At 46.0% G+C, this 19,899-nt stretch overlaps 1 protein-coding gene across 1 annotated transcript; it reads right to left on the reverse strand.

Moving 5' to 3' along the window:
* Nucleotides 1-13,142: 13,142 nt before the first annotated feature.
* On the reverse strand, nucleotides 13,143-17,817 carry PROX2 (prospero homeobox 2). The gene is made up of 4 exons (XM_074824747.1): nucleotides 16,237-17,817; nucleotides 15,580-15,687; nucleotides 14,944-15,138; nucleotides 13,143-14,833 (listed from the first exon to the last, which is right to left on the reverse strand). The coding sequence occupies exons 1-4, from the start codon at nucleotides 17,800-17,802 to the stop codon at nucleotides 14,648-14,650; spliced, it is 2,055 nt and encodes a 684-aa protein (XP_074680848.1). The 5' UTR covers nucleotides 17,803-17,817; the 3' UTR covers nucleotides 13,143-14,647.
* Between the last annotated feature and the right edge of the window lie 2,082 nt (nucleotides 17,818-19,899).

A 19,899-nucleotide genomic window follows, 5' to 3' on the forward strand; every position in this document is an offset into this window, starting at 1 on the left:
TAAAATTATGAAGAATTGTGATTTGCAAGTCACATTAGAAAGTATGCTTCCTGCAGGAGAATAGTCTGTGTGCTTTTAAATGAGAGAGAAGAACATGACCTCGCCAGCCAAAATCAGTTTTTCTCAATTTGAATGTTCTGTCATTGGAACACTCTGAGAATCCTTTTCAAAGGAATGAAGTAATTCAGCCTGTGGGACAGCTTGTTGCTACCTAAACAAATTCATTGTTACCAGAAGAAAAAATATTCTTTGTCCATTTATTTAATGAAGCTGCCATGGTGAATCATTTCATGCCCTTTGGACACAATTCCCCTTAGCAGATTGTGCCATTTTGTTATTAATATTGCTGCCACAAAATTTTGGAACCCACACAATATTGCATAGACCTCAGGACGTGAAAGCATGGTTGATCTAGTTTGGAGGCAAACTGTGCTTTTTGCTATGAAGTTCCTAATATCTCTGCCAGCATGCAGCTAGCTAACTGTGAGTTGACTGAGCTGAAAACCGGGAGCTCTCTTGAAGTATTGTAACTCGGCATATGTGAACTGGAAAGGGGAAGCAGTGCTGAGAGTTTTCTTTGCCTGTGGAGCATTCACATCGTCTGCATCCTCAGGAAGCTAAATACTGACGGGTACATGGTTCTTTTTTATTATGCCTCTCTTAGTTATTTAATATTTCCCGGATTACTTCTGGGAAATGAGGTCTCAATACTGAACTTGAGGTCCACTGTCAATTTGGGATCAAACTGCACCAGGACAACATGCATACTATGAGATAATGTATTTGAGGAGCAGAAGCGGTCATCTCAGTTGAGATCTGCACATTTGCAGCGTGAACTGTAAGTGGGTAAAAAGAAAATCAGTTCTTACGATGTGGTGGTGTAAGGCTGATTATACTTAGGCTTTTTATCATAATAGAAATGAGAACAGAAATTTCCTATAACTTAAAATATGAATGGCACAATTCTCTTTCTGTTTTGAGTCTCTAGTGCAACCATCTTTATTCTCTTATAAAACTTGAATCAAGTTGTTTTCTCTTCTCCTGCTCATCCGTTCCTGCAGGTGCAAGTCAGAATCCTTCAACCAACTAAAGGAACACTGAGTAACTCTTCTGATTTCTGCTTAAGATTAATCACTTTCTTCTTCAGGTCAAAACTGTTTTGTTTCATTCTTACCATGGAGTGATCCAGCAATTGCAGTGTCTTTTTCCACCACTTCCAAATTTGCCTGGTACTGGATCTGCAGCCTGGAGCCTTAAATCTTCCTCATGCATGTAGGTTGGAAAATTGCTAATGACAATATTTCATTCAGGTGGATTATCACTTTCTAGCTGATTAATACTGTTTGGAAGCAGAATGTGCTCTTTTATTCATGGTTTTGCTTAAACCAGGTAAGCACAAGTACGGTTACCAAACAAAAAATACAGAAAGTTACTGGAAATTGAGAGACAAAAGCGTTTTGAAGTCACTTATGTTTTCCATTCTTTGTTAGGTTTCTAGTCAGGAAGCTCTGGTCTCTTTGAGTTGTAGGATTTAAGGTTTGAATATGCAAAACCTTAAAGCTGCCTGGGTGGAAATGGCACCGTTTCATTTTTTTCTTATGTTTTTCTGACTTGTGGAACTCTCAGATGGAATCTGTTTGGGAGGGGAGGCCTTTCCGTAGGACTTGTGCTCTGGAGTATCTGTCATTCAAATATTTCTCCATACTGCTTCCCTTGTATGGGTGTACAGGGACAAAGTTTGTTTTCTTAACTGGTCACGATACACTTGTATGAGTGGATGTTCAGCTTTACACAAGAAGTTTATCATGATTAGGATGATACCTGAACTGTCTGCTGTGACCAGTATATTCATGTATCAAGTTGCTGTGTTTGAACCGTTAGTACTCTCAGGGGAATATATGAAGACTGCAAGGTTGTTACCACTTCACCAATTCCTGTGATGTTGCTGTCTTTGGAGAGAAATTTTAACTGCAGTGCTCTTTGGAACCAACCAACCAACCAAAAACACAACAACAACAAAAAAAACCCAAACCAAACAAAAAAAACCCAAACAAACAAAAAAAAAACCAACAAAAAAACACAAAAAAACCCCCACAAAGCCTGAGAAGTCAAAACTCTCCATCTAAATGAAGGGGGAGAAAAGGGAAAGAAAAATGGGAATTCAGTTAGTTTTACTCTAATTATCTGAGCTGTAATCTTGCCTTGTGTGGCTAGAATGTGCTAGCAACTCCACTGTCTGAGGTGTCTGCCTTAGCAACTGGCTGCATATATATTTGTGGAGGAGAATCTGAAATTAGTCCCTGCTATTTTTTGTCTGCAGGTCAAAAGTATAGTTGAGTGAGCTGATTTAGAAAGCAGTTTGTCTTGAAAAAGCCTGTTAAGGGTGATTTGAAAGTACTTTTTAATTCTCTTTAAAATCACAAGCCATTAACAGATTACATGTAAACTGAAACATTGCCCCCAAATAAATAGAAGCATCTTTCAAAAACTAAGACTTCTGCTTAAATCTTGTAGGTTGTTACTTTTCTTCTCTAGGGATCAGTACAGAAAGGGAACAGAGATGCAGTTCTTCCCTGCTTCAGTGTGTAAATGGCCTTAAAATGCAAAAAAATAAATATTTGTTTTGACAGGTAGGTAATACAGACAATTACTTTAATTTGGCACTACACCATTATGTGGATGACAAGGTATCTTAAAGCAGCGTTTTATTCTGTTTTGGTAAGTCTGATGCAGTTAGTAATAAAAGTCTTGATTGACCACTGCTGATCCAGGTACACATAACTTCTGGTTTTTGAGAATACTATATTACTGTTTGAAGCACAGAAAACACAGCTTTACTGACAAACACCTACACTGTTTTAATTTATTAATCTGTGAATGTTCAGAATTCTTGTGCAAGGGATGAGTCTTTACTGCTATTCTTTGAGGTTTTTGTTTGAACTGAAGTTGCCAAATTCTTTTATTTGAAGAAGACAAGGACAGATTAACTTCTCTGTGAAATTCTGTGAAATCTGTGAAATTGTCTGGTAGCAGATCTCATTGTACTCTTCAATTAGTCACACAGAAATCAAGATTTTTCAGGTAATGACAACCAGATGGCACTAAAGCTTTGATTTCATGTTAGGATTAAATTGGAGAAAAAACCAAAAGTTTGAAATTGTTTCTGCTGTAATTAATTTTTTGCGGTTTCATATTGCCCAGTACAGTTTTAAACCATTAACTTCGACTTCATGAAAGAAAATATCACCACTTTACTATGGAAAAGATTTCAGTGGATTAACATTGCGCTATTGTGTGGAGTATCACTTGCAGTCCACGGTCGAGATTTTTGCGCCCCATTGAACCTACATGCTGCATAAATATGGAACAAGATCTTTCTTCTGCCTTAAGGAGAGGCATCAAAACGAAAAGGTTTTTTTATATTCTGCTAAAAAGCTTGACAACTGCTGACATCTAATGGCAAATGGGATTTAACTTGCTAGTAGCTGCTTTTGGATTGTAGAGTCTTTAAATATGTTGTAGCAAGAAATAATTCTTCTGAAGCCTTCCAAGGTTTCTTATTGAATCTTTTGCTTTTTTCCTCTTGGAATGAAGAAAAACAAGGATATATCCAAACCAAAGCACTAAAGGTACTTCTGGTAGAAGAATCCACTGATTAAAAACTTCACTCTACCGAAAAAATCTTAGAACTTCAGCTTGATCAGAGATGCTACTGAGATTTCTTACAAAGAAACGTACTTGAAGTTCTAACGTGAACAGTTCAAACAGGTTTGCGCAATGTATAATAATGATTACTACACATTTTGCAGTAGGTACTTTATAGTTAAGGTAAGGAGGAATGTGAATACCCTTTTCCAAGGAGTTGACAATCTACATATTCCTTTATTAGGAATATAACGATTTGTGTCTCCTTTCCCTTCTCCCAGCAGGCAGAGAATCTGCTGTAAGGCTGAAGGGATGGCCCTAAAGTAAACTTGGGTATAAACTTCCTCATTTTTACTTTAAAAGTCTGTCTGTTATAGTCTCATTGCAGTACATATGTTTCAGATGTAGCTTGAGAAGAATATTCAGATACCCCTTAAGCAGTTTATCTGCAAATCTGCTGGGGAGACACGCTAACATGGTGAGTATGCTGTGTTGCTAGTAGTATGCCAACAGTGCACATCTGTACCTCCTACTTGAAGATGAACTTGGAGCAGAATAAAAATCTGACTGAAAAATTAGATTTACCTCAGTAAAAAAACACAAGTGGCTGTTTGGCTTTGGGTCAGTTTGGGAAACTGATGGAACCTGTGACCTTCAGTGATAAATATTTCTCCATTACCTCCTTCGTCTGTTGTGTCCAGTACTGGCTTGTCGAAGATTCTCAGTCCTGTGGATTTCCATCCTTCTCTTGTTCCTAAGCTGGACTTACAATGTGCTGTGTTGAAGGAAAGGACTATCTATCTATAAGTTGACTGGCACGATTTATGTTTTGCTAAATGCAGAAACGCTGAGCATATCACATTGTCACTTTGCACACTGCTTTGCTAGTTTCTTGGATTCTGCATCTAAGTCATAGTCTTGAATTTAATTTGAAAAACCACAGTTGTCCAGAGAATTTCTCTGTTAAAGGCTGTTCTCTACTACATACTCTGATGCAGCAGCATCCAGTGCAGAGTTTTGGAGACAAGTTCCTCAACCGTGTCTGTTACAGCTGAGCAATCTTGTAGAGGAAGACTGTGTCTTTCTCAAGGAGTATTACAAAATTTCTCTCTTCATTCAGTCATTTCTTCTCAGCGTCTGACCTTTCTGGTGCTAAGTTCCATAAACAGAAAATACAGGTGCTGTGTTCTTGTTCATGGACAGTTGTTTTGCCATTCCTAGTGAAACAGAACTTCAGAAATACACATTACTTATAAAGCTGCACAACTGACATGAGGTCCAGGGCTGGTGGTGAGGTGGCTATGTTTTTGCAGGAGTGTGATTTATATATGTTCTTCATCTGGGTATTATTATTCGTAGGATTGATTTCAAATGTCATTGCCTTGGAAAATACTCTTTCTGCAGCAGTTCTGTATCAGTCTCTCATTTAGATGAATGCTTTAGGTTGAGACTTTGGTATATTAGTTCTTCCCGTTTAGGAGATTTACCCACCTAAGTAAAGATGTATAGCTTATCTCTTGTAGTACGCATTGATTTGCCTTTTCTGGACTATTGTGGCATTTCCTTTTATCTTAATTTATCCTTGGCTACATGTATCAAGATGAGGGAAATCTGTTTTCAACAGTGGAAGCTACTTTTTAGACTCCATGTGAAGGAGAGACAAATAATGTACTTGTCTCCTTGTGATAATTAACCTAATTGGGTGTCTTTTTTCTGCATTTTGTAGCACAGGTCATAAACAAATGTGTAATGCACCTCATATGTATATTATATAAAACTTAAATGTGTGATGCTGAAATCAGTTTCCTTTACATTCAGTTCTCCAGCTGGACTAGCCTAATCCAGCAGGGATTTAAGACTTCTGTGTGGCCTCCAGAGCTTTCTGCACTGTTGTTTTTCAAGTTTCAGTCTTTGCTGTGATTATTTTTTTATTCTGTGTTTGTGTCAAGTTGTGTAGACCTGGTGAGTACAGAGTACAGTATAGCTGAATGTACAGATAGAGTCTGTGTATTGTAGAAACATTGTTAACTTTCTGCAATATGTAGGTTGCTTGCTTTTTTTTTTTTAATGTTACTGGTTTCATTGTTCCCTACCTGTGATACACCATCTGTGGAGAAGGGAGACCTCTGGAAATAATAGCGCTAAAATTGCATTGAGTTTAAAGTCATTAACATTATTAAAATATTTTAAATATGCACTTGGTCGGCATCATCACTGGCAAAGAGAATATAAATTAGCAAAATCAGACTGGACATTAGTGAATTTTGGAAAGTATAAAAGGGTAGAAATACATTATGAAAAAGTAAGAATTGGAATTCAGCATTCAGTGTCAGATCCTTTTTTTGGTTGACTTTCTAACTGTGATAAAAGGCAAAGGTTTTGAAAATAGGACAATATGTAAAATACTGGTTTTGGTGATCTTGGGGAGAAGAATGCTTAGTATCAATTAGGAACCATTGTTTGACTTACACTGTTATCAGCTGGGATTTTTTTTTGTTTGGATCGTTCTTTTGCTGATGTCATTGTTACGGAGTTTGATTTATTTTAAGAGCAGTTTTGCCTTTGGAAGCAGCAGCCTACCTCCAGCAGCATCACTGACATGTTGCCCTTGAACCCTATGCACACAGGGATTCCGTCCTGCGCCCGGGATGCGTCTGAGCCAAGCTCTGAACAGTTAATGTGGAGCAGATAAGCCCTGTTACCAGAAGGGAAATGGCACAAAGATGCATGTCTTCAGTGATGCTTCTCAGAAATCACCTTATAACTTCTCATAGACTAATTAACTTGATTTTTATCTAGGGATTTACCCTTGTGAGTCAGTCCTCTTCCGTTTTGCAGATGGGCTGGGGGGATGCTACATCTTAACGTGGTATGGTGGATGAATCACATGTAATTTTGAACTGTCTATGGTGTGGATTCATGTGCTGGGGCACACTGAATGTCTGAAGCTATGCTATGGTTGTATGTATTGATAACATACCCGTGTGATACATCTTAACAGTGCAGAACTGAGTTGTCATGGCAGGGGATTTTTCCAATGCTACAGTTCTGTTTAAATGTCTTATGGGGAAAACAGACATTGGACAGGTGTCTGCATAAAACCTTCCTCCCTATTAATCTCTGCGCTCCTGTATTTCTACCAGGATTTAGGGCTATTGTATTTGTAACACAATATTTACCTTGTCATTACTCCATTACTTTTATGGATTTCTGTTTTACACCTGCATGATATCAGAGTTACATCTGCAATACTTGCATTTATCTGTCCTCTCTGCCTTCCTCTACCCCAGCTCTCTTAATTGCTGTTTTGTATGCCTGAGAATCCTTTCTCAACTTTAGCTTCCAGTGTGCATTGTTGTTTTGGGTGTGGTGCTCTTAACTCTGGTTTATTTCCAGTGGAAAAAGCCCCTGAATGCTTGCAAACACATAGCCATTCAATAACATACTGAATAAAGACAATTGAACTGGCACCAGAAGGCTTATAGGAGGAGCTTTGTGAAATGGTGAGCTGAGTTTTGCAAACTGCTGAACTAGTAAGATCCTTGGATCACTGAAGCATGTTGTCGGGACAACGCAAGGGCCAGTAAATTTTTCTGAAAAGACTTTTGGGACATTACACGTGCTTTCAGATGATGTCAGTGCTGTGCTCCTGAGGAACACCTTCCACACTGGTTCCGGCATCGTTTGCAAAGAGAGGAGCTGCTCTACAAAGGATGGCTGCTGCCACTAGTTGCCAGAGAACAACTTCTGCAGAAAGAGCAGCTGGGTGGCTCTGAGGTTGGCAGTTGGCTGTGGTTGACAGAACAGGTCATATGGTAGTATTAAGCGAGGTAAGATCTGATGGTAACTGCCAGTCTACTGACTGACTGAGGCCTTAATATTTGTTATTTGTTAAGAAACAGATCTTGAGAATTGAAGTTAGGGCATTCCCACATAAATGTTGGCCTGTGTTTTATGACACAGACAAAAGCTAAACTTGCTTTTGCATAACCAGTAAATTTGGGGGCAAATGGTCACAGATGGTGGTATGGTGGTCTGAGTAAATCAATACCATGAGGAGGTGGTGGGCTTGACTGTCAGTGTATTGATGCAGACAGACTGTAGGCTGTTAGCAGGGAACAGGACAGCCACTGTTCCTGAGTGTGTAAGGGAAAGAAATCGCTATCTTTTTGTTTTAAATACTCAGTGCAGTTTTATGGAAACAAGCTTACAACAACTCAGGAGAAGGAGGATTCTGTAGTTTTGTCTCAGCTATTCAAGAGCTCACACAGGAACAATTTGGCACCAAACAGATGCTCCGTGCCATTGCTGTCTTCCCCACAGCAGCTGCTCAAGAAACACTGGTCCAAAGATAATTCCTTCCAGCATGGTCCCCTTCTGAAAAATGAAATGCAATCATCTTTATGAGTAAGCCCAGGATCTGCAAGGATTTTCCCTGATGGGTATGACTGTTCAAATGCAGAAAGCATTGCCACCAGCATCCTGGTTACATTGCAGGTATGGAAGATGCTTACACAAGCAAATCGTAAAGTATAGTGTTAATGGACATGTCTCCAGTTAAGTGCTAACATATGGGTGAATATAGTATTGTCACACCTTTATATTTCAAAAAATAATCAAAGCTCCATGAAGTTCTTGAAACAGGACATTTGTCACCAGATCAAACACTCCCGCCTTGGCTTGTTACAGCCTTGGGAAGCCAAGATCCTGTGCCATGAATACAGAGACCTTCACTGACCGGACCATTACTGAGACAGTGTTTCCAACTTCCAGATGCTGCCAGTTCCTGCAAAGATTGCTCTGGTCTTTTGGATAACTTTGCTCATTAAACATTTAGTCAAAAACAGAGGTGAAATTGCTTTGAAGCTTAGGGCTTAGAAATAGCTGCAGAATAAATTGACTATTTGAAGTTGCGGCATGATGAAGAAAAATGCACTGAAGGGCTTTACCTGAGCTCTGACAGCAGCGGTGACTCCAGGCGCTGCATAGAGACTTGCGCTCTACCCTGAGGTTATTTGAAGGGTCTGCTGCTGAGCAAAAGGCCCCTGCTGTTCTGTGCTCACTCGGAAATGCCATGCTATGGGCACAGCCTTCCACTAAAGAAACAACAAACTGAAAAGTCTCTGGGCCAGCAGCTGTCAGAGCTGAGAAGATACAGCTTTGCTGCTGCTTGGCGTAATGCTCGCAGCTGCAGCCTGGGACATTTCTGAACACGAATAGATCATATTCTGCTTTATAATGATTGCTCAAGAGAGGAGAGCACTGTGGCTTTTAAAAATACTGTTTCTACAGAATTATCTTTTTGTAACTGTAGCTACTATTCCTAAAGTGTTTTATTTAAAAGCAGCCTTTGTAATTGTTTTTATTTGAACACAGGTTGCACTGCCAGTCATAGGGACTCAGTAGATGCAGAGATGTATAGGGCTGGCCTCACTTTTCCCTTGAGCATGGATTCATGGTGTTTTCAAAAGTTGTCCTTATGTCTACTATTTCTTACTCACAGACCTGGAAATTAGAAATGGAAAACACTTAAGCTGTTGAATATTCTATGCTTGCTCTCTGAGAACCAAATGAGGACTGGTTTTATATAGAGGTGTATAGATATGTATATATGCATATATGTTGTCAGTTATTTCACTTAGTTTTTTAAAATAATACAAAGTATTTTTTTATAATTTCTGTTCTTTGTGTAAAGTTATGGATGACATATATGTGCTTTGGGAAATCCAGTAAAATATTTTCCTTGGAAGTTTCAGGTTTTTTCCTCTTCATTCTCCCAGCTTTTAACTTCACCACTTGCTTTTAGTTGCTTATTTTCCATGACTGTGGTAAAACGACAAGATTTGTCCTGTTGGGTACAGGCTGGCACTTTTAAGAATGATCCTTGTTAATCTAGTAGAACAACTAGTGAGAAAACAATAAAAGCCTGAGCAATAAACACCAGCAGGGAAGCTGCCACGTTTGGTTCATGCCAGTTGGACTTAATGCTGTGTCATTAAATGTTGCTTAGTAGGTAATGGGAAATAGCCACAGAAAGTGTCTGTAACACCCATTTTATTGGAATAGCAAAACCAAGAACGGTGTTTGACTCTAATACACAAAATTAAAATTACCCTATGAACTTTTAATCAGAAGTCTAGTGCTAAAAAACAAATTACTAAATCTGGGAAGCCTATAGAAATACTGCAAAGGCTGACAGTAGATATGATTGCTTACTGTAAATATGCTGAAAGCCATCTCAAAAGGACAAATAGGAAATTTCTCAAATGTGTGTTACCAAAAAAAAGAGAAAGAAAATTGATCATGACGTGGGACTTCACCTACCATGCAGCAGCCTGTACAGTTAGCTGAGAAGGAATTACTATGTAAATATGGACTGTATCCTCACACATGTTGAGTGTTGACTTAAATATGCTTTTCCTTGAGATCTGTGGCACAGCTCTCACTGGCTTTTCTTAAGTAGCTGTTCTCAAGTATTCTAGATCAGGCCTGCTTTTAAAAATGGGTTTACGAGTTTGGTATTTATCTATTCACAGACACATGTGCTTGTTCTCTGGCAGCGTGCCTCCCATCTTCTCCCGCTCCAGCTGCCTCCCCTCCAAGATGAGCGTTATTCCCCGCCAGCCTGCTGGTTTTGGGTGGTGGAGGTGAGTCTTGACTATCAGCAGCAGCTGACTATCCTCTCACTCCTTTGTGTACCTGTGCTCAGAGTAAATATCTCACACAATCACAGAATCATCTATGTTGGAAAAGACCTTGAAGGTCACCTAGTCCAACCCTTAACCTAACATTGACAGTCCTCAGAAGCCCCTGGGCTACACAGTGGCCTCCCTGTCGAGGTGCTGGCCCACACTGCTATCTGGGCAGAGATCCCTTCCCCACCCTGCTCATCCCTGCACCCAGTCTTTAGTGCTGCAGGCAGGCTGGTGAGCTGGGACAGAGAAAGGGGTGTCTCCTCCAGCTGGCAAGTGATGTCGGATCTCTCAAATGTATTTGAACTGTAACCTGGATTAGTCTGTCCTTCCAGTGCATGTAATGGGACAGCAAATGTTGCTGAGATTTTGTGAGCACAGGCTCACCAGGGGGTGCTTACCTGGAGAGAGCTGCCCTGATCCCAAATACACATCTTAGATATGTATTTGAGAGAAGGTCCCTTTCGAGAACATCTGCTTGAGATGGGAACTTCCAGGGCTGGTTCAGTCACAACAGACAGGTCCAAGTCCTTAGCAGGAGCAAAGGAAAAAAGAGATGTTTTATTGCTTGTCAGAGTTTCTCCCCAAGCTATTTTGCCACACGGGATGAACGTTCACTAGGAGCTGCCTCAAGCTGTAATTAGCTGTACATGTGTAATATGGGCTCTTATGGCAAGTAATAACATAGATGAGTACATAAGAGTTCTTGGGGCCTCGCCAGCTTAGTCAGTGTGGTCACATCTCCCTCTTTCGGCTGCTACAGGACCAGCCTGGAGACAGCAAACCGATTTTTAGTGCTTAGCAGTCTTTGCTGCTGTTCAGCTGTGTGGACGGGGTGCGCTGCTGTGGGTGGGTTATGAATGCGATTGGAAATGTAAAAGGATAGCTCCAAGAAATTGTTCCCAGAGGATACAGTTACAGGTGGCTGTGGGCTTTTTGCATATACCACAGAAATTTGGATAGAGTGAAGGAAAGGATTTTTTTTTTTTTTTTTTTTTTTAAAGATGAAACTGAGTAGTAGGTGAGTGCACTATCCCCACTGCTTCCTCAGGTAAGGAGTGGAAAATGGTGAAGCAAGAGCCCACCCATGCCTGAAGGTGACAACTGTAGTCACTGTGTGGGCAGGGCTCTCCCTTCTCCCCCCAGCCCTCCAAGCAGACACACTGTCAGTAGAAACCTGCCTGCGCCAGTCATCCATTAGCCTGTGTTTGAAAACCAGCTGCTATATCTTGGGTACTGCTAGAATGTAACTGAAATTACACACCATACCCTGCACAGCACAACCAGTGAAACCCTAATTTGTTAAGAATTCACACTCTATTTCCCTTCTGCTTCAGGCTCCATTGTCCCCAGCTCTCCCTGTGTCCCAGCAGATGTGCTGACTTCTCCATATCAGTGTTCCTCTGACCTAGATAAAGCGAAGGCAGTGTAAGTCCCCCCTTCCTGCTGCTTTCCAAGGCTCTCGCAGGAGCATGGGGCTGTGATTCAGCTCACCCTGCTTCAGCATTGCACAGCAGAGCTGTGCCTGCCTGGGTGCAACCACCCTGATGCTGGGCAGATGAGCACCACCAGAAGAGGCAGCTGCACCCCACACTCCCCAGACAGGAGCTCTACTTGCAGAGGGAGCATGAAGTGACCAAAAGGTGGGTAGATGCGTTCTCTGCATTCCTGACACCTCTCTGCTCTCTGTCACACTTGGCTGAAGGTGGACAGGGGGTTGAAAAGCTGCTGGGAAAGATGCCAGCCAGTCACATGTCCTGTGGTCTTGTGTCCTTCACAGTTGCTCTAACCATGCTTTTTTTTTTTTCCTGTTTACGTTGGATGAAAAAGCTGCCCAGGCAGAATTCAACCCATGGATACAAGTGGCGAGGCCTCATCACAGACAAAGGATAACTGATGTGAGATGCTGTTTGTTGTTGTCATGCTCGTCTACATTTCACAAAAGCCAGTGTAAAACACAGCTCTGTAGTTCCCACTTCCTTACAGTTACATGGCAAACGCTGGAACAAAAATAATGCTCCAAATACTGGGTCCGATCCTGTTCAACATCTTCATTAATGGTCGCATTGTAGAGTCTCCCTCCTTGGAGATACTCAAAAGCCATCTGGACATGGTCCTGGGCAACTGGCTCTTGCTGGCCCTGCTTGAGCAGGGGGTTGGGCCACGTGACTTCCAGAGGTCCCTGCCAACCTCAGCTGCTCCATGACTGTGATCTGGGGCATTGCCTTGCCCTCAGCCACCCACCTACCACTTTACTGACACCCATGAACTTGCGCATTAGCAGAGGAAGCAAGAAACTGCTCCCCCGAGGACTTTGGGTAAAAGGGCTTTGTTTCAGCAGGATGTCTTCACTAAACTTTGTTTAGCTACAGCCAAAAGAATTTACTAACCCCTTCCCTGACCAAGGTTTTCTTCCTTTTCCATCAGCATTGGTCTTGCCTACCTAATGCATTACTTAAGCTCTGAGGTAGTTATTGCCTGTACGAACAGCACCATCTTGTCCCTCATGGTGCCACCAGCAGCACTTCTCAGACGTTGTACATTTGAGTCTGGCACCCATAAGCTTTGGGATGTGTCTCAGTCTGCCTCCAGACCCGCCTTGCTGATGCTCCCAGTAAGTTGCACTGTGGAGCAGACTGACCCCAAGGCATTGGGGTGAGGGTGTGGGTTTAAATGAGCATGTTGGTTAGTGGGGGCTGCAGGAGGAGTAAGCCCTTTTGCTGCAGTGTTACTCTTCTCCCAACAAAAGGCAAGAAATTCCCAGGGTAATGCTTTAGAGCAGAAATTATCAAATCTCTAGGGATATAAAGGGGTAGCTTAAACCATCTGTTTATTTAAAAATGGATAAAGTAAATTTGTTATTGGGGTTGTAAAACATACAAACCTCAAGAAATGAACATACAAACAGAAGCAGGAAATCTGGCCAGCCACACTCAAGCTGGGGAAAACCACTGGAGACCCCATCCTGCCCTGATGTTATTAGACGCTTCCTTACCCTGCAGACACACTGCCTGGAGATCACCTCATCTGGTTGTCTGATGCTGGAGCTGTGCTTTTCCTTTCCATGTCACTTGCTGTTCACCTTGCAGCACATCCAACATCATCTTGACCTCCTCCCAGTTCTCCCAGAGTGTTTTGCATGGGGATGTCGTTGCTCATCCTCAGTTACTCACTGCTGCCCTCCCAGAGCCCTCCTGCCATGCCTCTCCCAGGACCTCTCTCCTCTTCACAGCCTTTCCTTCCCCATCACCACCTCTGCCAGGATGAGAGAGCCCTTAAAATATTTTGCTACACTCCCATCAGGTGGAAAAGTGGCCGCTGAGTCCTGGTTACAGGGAAAAGAAACAACCCTACAGCAATGGGGTGCAGACCTCAGGGCCCAGCTCCTCGCTGACTTGTGTTAAAACCCACAGGGACTGACAGGTCCCCAAATACGTGCTCCTCTTTCACCATGGGCAGGTTCTGGAGCCAAGATGTTTGGGGCAGTTTTGCCAGCAGAAGCACAGTGTAAGGGGACACAGGTGGGTGTTTAGCATGGCACTGTCCTCCCAGGTGATGGGCTGATGGGGGCTGGTTGTGGGGCTGAGCAGTGCCGGCGGCACACCCTGCTCTCCTCCAGCATCACGGGGAACACCGCTGGTGAGCGGTCACTCCTGGGCTCTTCCACCAGCACACACTCACCTGCTTGGCCACAGCATGCAGCTGCATGGGGGGCTTTTGCCGAACAGCACAGGGGAGGCAGGGGGGAGTATTGTTTGTGCTGGCTACAACACTGTTTTTACATCTCTCAGACAGGGTCAACTATCCCCATGGGGTGCTTAAAATGCTGAAATTCACTAGCTGTTTTCTTTGGACACTGGCTTGTTGTATCTGGACAGAAACAGAGGCGTGCACATCCACTGGTCTGCTGCGCCAAGAAAACTTTGCCCGCTGCTAGGACCTCTGCCTGCTTTATAAACAGAAAGGCTGTTTGCCCTGATCTGTGGCCCTCTGGAGAAGAGAAGGAAGGTGGCTCGCCCAGGGTCACAGGGAGAGCTGGGGCAGGGTGATATCCCAGGCTCCAACGTGATGGCTTCATCTCTGTCCCACCCCTCCGAGGGTCTCCAGCAGGACCCCACTGGCTTTGAGCAGGGGAATAAAACACACAGCATAAAATCCCAGCACCTGAGGCAAGTGATAGGCCTCACCCAAGGAGCTGTCTTACAGACCAGAGAGAAAATACTCAGAACAACAGATGCTGTACAGAGTGCCCATGAGGTGCTTAGCACACGGTGGCTGCACACAGGACCCAGGGCTGCTTTCACAGAGACTCAGCTGCGGAGCAGTTCCTGGGAGCAGCCAGCGGCTTTGAACCCTTCCGGGATGTCGCTGTCCAGTTTGGAAATGATTTTGTAAATGGGTTTCTTCCAGGAGGGGTCGGCGTCCTTGCCCGCTCTGACAGCGCTGAAGAACTCCCGCAGCGTCAGGCTGGCCACCTCCAGGAACCGCCCTGGCACCTGCAGTGACACAGGCATCAGCCCACGGCACCACTGGGTCCCCCGCTCCCCTCTCACCCCAGCAAACCCCATCACCCCACCACCCCTGCGCCTCAGCTCCTCCTCCTCACCTCGAAGTCATTCCCCTTGTTATAGTGCATGTTGAGGGCACGGAAAAGCTCTGAGTCCCGGGAGACACGGAGGGTGCCAGCATCCATGACACCCTCCAGCAGGGCCTGCCGGGCAAACTTCTCCACCTGGATGTAGTAAAACTCGCGGAAGTTGCTGAACCACTTGATGAGCTGGGAGGTGATGCAGCGGCTGAACTGCCAGGGTGGAGAGCCGAAGGATGGGTGTTATGCCAGCTTGGAGCCTCCTGACCCACCGTTGGCCTGGCCCCAAACCCACCGCTGCCCCAGGGGTGCAAAAGCACCAACCAGGACCATGACGTGGGGGTGTCCACGGTGCCTCTCCCCACTGAGATTTGGATCCCAGCTGCCCTGCGGCAGGGAGGCACGTTCGTGATGTGCTTTAATCCCAATACCTCAATTGCCCAGCACAAAGACCTGGCAGCCCAGGTCTGCCGCAGCCCTGAGCACCCACTCCAGGGCAGCCTGTGCTGAAGTGGGTGCCATTCCCCTGCTCCTGCCAGTGAGGCAGAGAGACACGAGAGCATCCCCTTCCCCATGGTTCCCTAGCAAGGCAGGCTGGGTGCCACACAGCACAGGAGCCCAGCCTGGCACCAGCACTGGGTGCTGCCATTTTACCTGCACATCAAGGAAGTAGGTCTTCAGTAGTGTGGAGCTGGGGTAGCGGGTGAAGAAAAACATCAGCTTGGCCTTCTTCAGGTGGCCAGGGGTCAGCGCCTCCTGCATCTGCATCGGGGTCAAGGAAAGCCTGCACGCAGCAGCCTGAGCAGCTCAGTGCATCCCTGAGCACTGGCCCTGGCACACACATGCCTGCTGCCTGTGATAACCCCTCCCCACAGCCTGGCAGCAGGGTGGAGGGGTTCATCCCTGGCTCAGCAGCTTTTCGCTTTGGAATTCCTGGGGAAGCCACTGCTCCCCAAGGCGCTTCCCAAGCCAGTGGGAACAGGGATTTCCGTGAGATTCCTGTTCCTGACATAGGATGATGGGACCACCAGGATGGCTTAAGAGCAGGCTTGGGAGCTCCCGACTTCTACCCCCAGCTATGCTACAGCATCTAACCAACACTGAGGAGCAGCAGTGGCCCTCCACAGCTCAGGACCCCTTTCCTGCCCACCCCTTTTTAGTCCCCTGTGGAGCAGCAGGGGACCATGGCCCTGGGGAGACAGGCAGGGGCTGTGCTGTGGCTCTGGAGGACAAGGGGAGCACATCCAAGCCCAGGGACCTGTCTAGCTCCAGCTGAGTTCAGGGACCTCTCCAGCTGCCCTCAAAGGATATATGGGTGGAGGCAAAGGGTGCCCCATCCATCGCAGCCTGCAGCTCCCTGCAGCCATCCCTGCCAGCCGGCAGCAGCGCCAGGCTCTCCATGTCAGCAGGGCTCAGGGACAGGGGATGCTGATGCTGCTGTCTCACGACTGATGACCTCAGTTTGACAGTTCCCCAGTGTAAGTCGAGGGGCTCTGGGGGACCTCTCTCCAGAGCAGAGGGAGTCCCACAAGAGACACTACCCCAGAGGCCGTGCTGGCTGTAGCCCAGCAGCTGGCTTAGCAACTGGCTGTCCTGAACAGGGGTGGCCAAGCCCAGTGAATAACCCATGCTGGATACCTGCACAGGTTTTCTGACCCCCTTTGAACTGAATGAGCCAGCATGAGAGCCTGGGCTCTTCCCTGAAGCTCCTGACAGGGCCTCAGCCTGGGGTGAGCCCAGTGAGCCCTGTGCTTTCATGGGAGATGGCTTAGCAAGTGGCTTTCTGCATTTCCCAGCAGCAAAATACTCTCTCCTGGCATCTGGCCCTGGCATCGGGAGGCTGCAGTGCTGCTGCAGAAGATGGTTGGCTGCCTTTGGCCAGACAGTCTTCAGGACAGAGTCCACTACCCAGGACGTCACTGCAGCCAACTCATGCTTCAGAGCCTGTGAGAGGACCCTCGCTGCCGAGGGCAGGGTACCTGTGTTGCCTCTGTCCTCGTCCTCCTCTGGCCCATGCACCTCCAGGACACCCCTCCAGAGAGGTGCTTTGCACGGGTCACTGGTGGCAGCAGCACTGTCCTTGTCCCATCTGTCTCCAGGCTTTCCAGGCAGTGGATGAACTTTCTCAGCACCTTCCTGGGTTTGGGCAGTGTCACCAGAGTCACAGACCTGGGAGAACTTCTCCTGAAGCTGCCTCAGCTGCTGCTCTAAAAAGCAGAGCTGCTCCTTCAGCTGCTGGCAGCCCTCGGCATGGGGGCTGCCCCCAGTGGGGGCCACTCGCCTGGCCGCCCCCGTGCCCTGCTGGGGCACCCTCGGCTTCCTCTTGCTCTCTGGAGGCATCTTATCAACCCTCTCCCTCTCGTGCCCAAAAGCTGCCTCCAGGCTCTTGCCAAATGCCTGAGGGGTTGGTGGGAGGCTCATGCCTTGGATGATGCTCTCCACCCTGGCCCGTTTGGCTTGTAGGTGCTGGTCAGAGAACTGGTCCCACAGGTGCTGGTCAGAGAGCTGGTCCCTGTTGCCAGCACAGGGCACAGGAGCTGGGGCACAGGTCCCAGCAAAAGCCAGGGCTTGCGCTCCTTCTCCAGTAGATGCACCGCGCTCATAGTCCTGAGGCAGGGCCACTGCCTGAGAGGAAGGGAAAAGGATGGTGGGATCCAGGCTCCTGCCAACCATTGGGTGTCTGAGGAGCTGAGATATCAGAGATGCACTAGGGGAAGGCAAGAGAGAGTCGGTCTGGAAACAGGGCTCCGACTTAAGCCCCTGGCTGTGCCCTGAAGTGGCATGGTCTCTGTCCTGCTCAGAGCCAGTCCTGCCATCCATCATCTCTTCTTCCTGTCTGGAACCCAGAGAGCTGACCCTCAGCTGGTTTGGGATCATCTCCGGTGACAGACTGGCAGGCTTCCCACGTGTTTGATGTTTCAGTCTGCTAGCAGTGTGGAGCTGGAGAAAGAGCAAGAAACATCAGTGGACAGGACCTCATACAGCAGCTCTCCATGCACATGGCCAGAGATTTTTCCTCCCAGATTTTCAAAGCATCCCTGATCCCCCACAAAATCTATTTCAGCAGGGAATGACTCAGGCAGAAACCTCCAGACACTGCAAAACCCATGAGCAGGTGTTATGACCTGGACTGGGTAGCCCAGAGAGTCATAGAGGTTTTGTGATACCCTCAGGTTAAATTAAGGTGAAACAACACCAAATGACCCATTGAAATGTTTCATTTGAAGTAGAAACAACCTAAACTTGGAAAGAATAGTAAGTGATGTGGCCTTTTACTGAAAAATCCGTAAGAAAGAAAAGAAAGGAAATAAAAGGAAGGAAGAGAAAGAGAGTCAAAGAATCAAGTTCACCACCCTGGGTTCCACTGTTTTCTCAGGTCTGGTAATCTTGGGTGGTGGGTACACACCTAGCAAAATTCTCTGTCACCTCTTAAGTTTGTCCTATCGCCTGATTTGCATACTAGACAAAGAGAGGTGGGTTTTCCACAAACTTATTTGCATGAAAGGTGAGGAAAAGGTGGAGCATGGGTTCTGCACGTGTTGAGGGGGGATGGGGTGCATCAGCCCTTTCATCCAATTGAGTTGGTGGTCGTGATCTCCCCCTGCCACCTTTACCTTTCCCCCAGCTTTTGCTTCTTGGGTAATTATGCTGCCTTTGGCTCCTTCTGGGGCACGGTGTTCCCCTCTTATCAATTTTTTAGTGCTTCTTTAAGGGTATAGTCATTAGCAAGGCCTACATCATTTATCAAGCTCCTAAATTAAAGTGTAGGCATTAACTTGAACATATGGTTTTACTCAGTTTACTCTGCCTGCTTTGAGGCTTATCTGGAGAACTTGGCAATACAACCACAAGGGAGTGGAGCTGTGCACCCTTCGATGCATTCTGCGCTTCCTTAGGCAGACAGTTCATCCCTTAGACTAACCACAAAGGTCACAGCTTGTCCTTGAGGCATTAACTCCTTCAGTTCCTCACAGCAGGCTGCCAGGTGTTGCATGACAGCAGCAACACCCTGGCCACTGACATAGCTCCCACCTACCAGCGAGGCATCCATCATGCCTGGAGTACATTTCCCACAGTTTAGGCCCTGGATGTGCCTGGCAGCATGGACTTCCCACACCACCAACTGCGCCTGCACCTGAGGCATTTGGGGAAACTCCCCTCTGGGCTCGTGGACTCAGGTACAAGGGTGGTGAGCACCAGACCCTCTGCCAGGCACACCTGGGCAAAGGTGATTTTGGGTGTTCCCAGGTGCTGGCAGAGCACAGGGACAGCAGCTACATCCCTGCTGAAGGCATTCACAGCACGTAGCAGCTAGGCCAGGGCATGGCTGCTGCCTGCTTCTGCCAGCACCCAGCACCTGCCACCACAGCCTGCTAGCTGATGCCTGCAAGCACTTGCTGCTAATTGCTGTAAGGGGCCTCAGACAAGAATGCACCCAAGGACATAATTTTGCAACTGTGATGGGTACATCCCGGACATGGCAGATAAACCAGCAGACACCTGTGGAAGCTTCTCAGGGACCCTTCCCCAAATTTTAGTATGCTTGTGCAATGTATTAACATACTCATTACATTCTCTGGAAATAGGTGTGTACTTCTCTGAAATTACGTGAATATTCATTGTATACACTCACTATGTAAGTGTGCCCTTGTCATTTGGTATGCACTTTAGGTGGAATGATCCCCCGGGCATCCAGTGCTGCAATAAAGAATGCCTTCCTTCTAAAACTTCAAACTAGTCAAAAAAGTCTTAGAGGGTTCTTTTGTGACCGAATTTACGGTAACACAGCCACGAGGGCACAGTGATGGGCAGCAGTGCTGGGGGGGCTGGGGCAGCACAAACAGGCACAGCAAGGAAAGGGGCACAGCAAGGGTGAAAGTGTGATGTGACCTGCTGCGAGTGGGACACACCGGGATGTTCAGGCTAACACAGCACGGGGCTCCTAAACGCTTGGCATAACACTGAATAAAAGGG

The sequence above is a fragment of the Strix aluco genome, chromosome 4, assembly GCF_031877795.1.
Source record: "Strix aluco isolate bStrAlu1 chromosome 4, bStrAlu1.hap1, whole genome shotgun sequence".
Taxonomy (NCBI): Eukaryota; Metazoa; Chordata; class Aves; order Strigiformes; family Strigidae; genus Strix; species Strix aluco.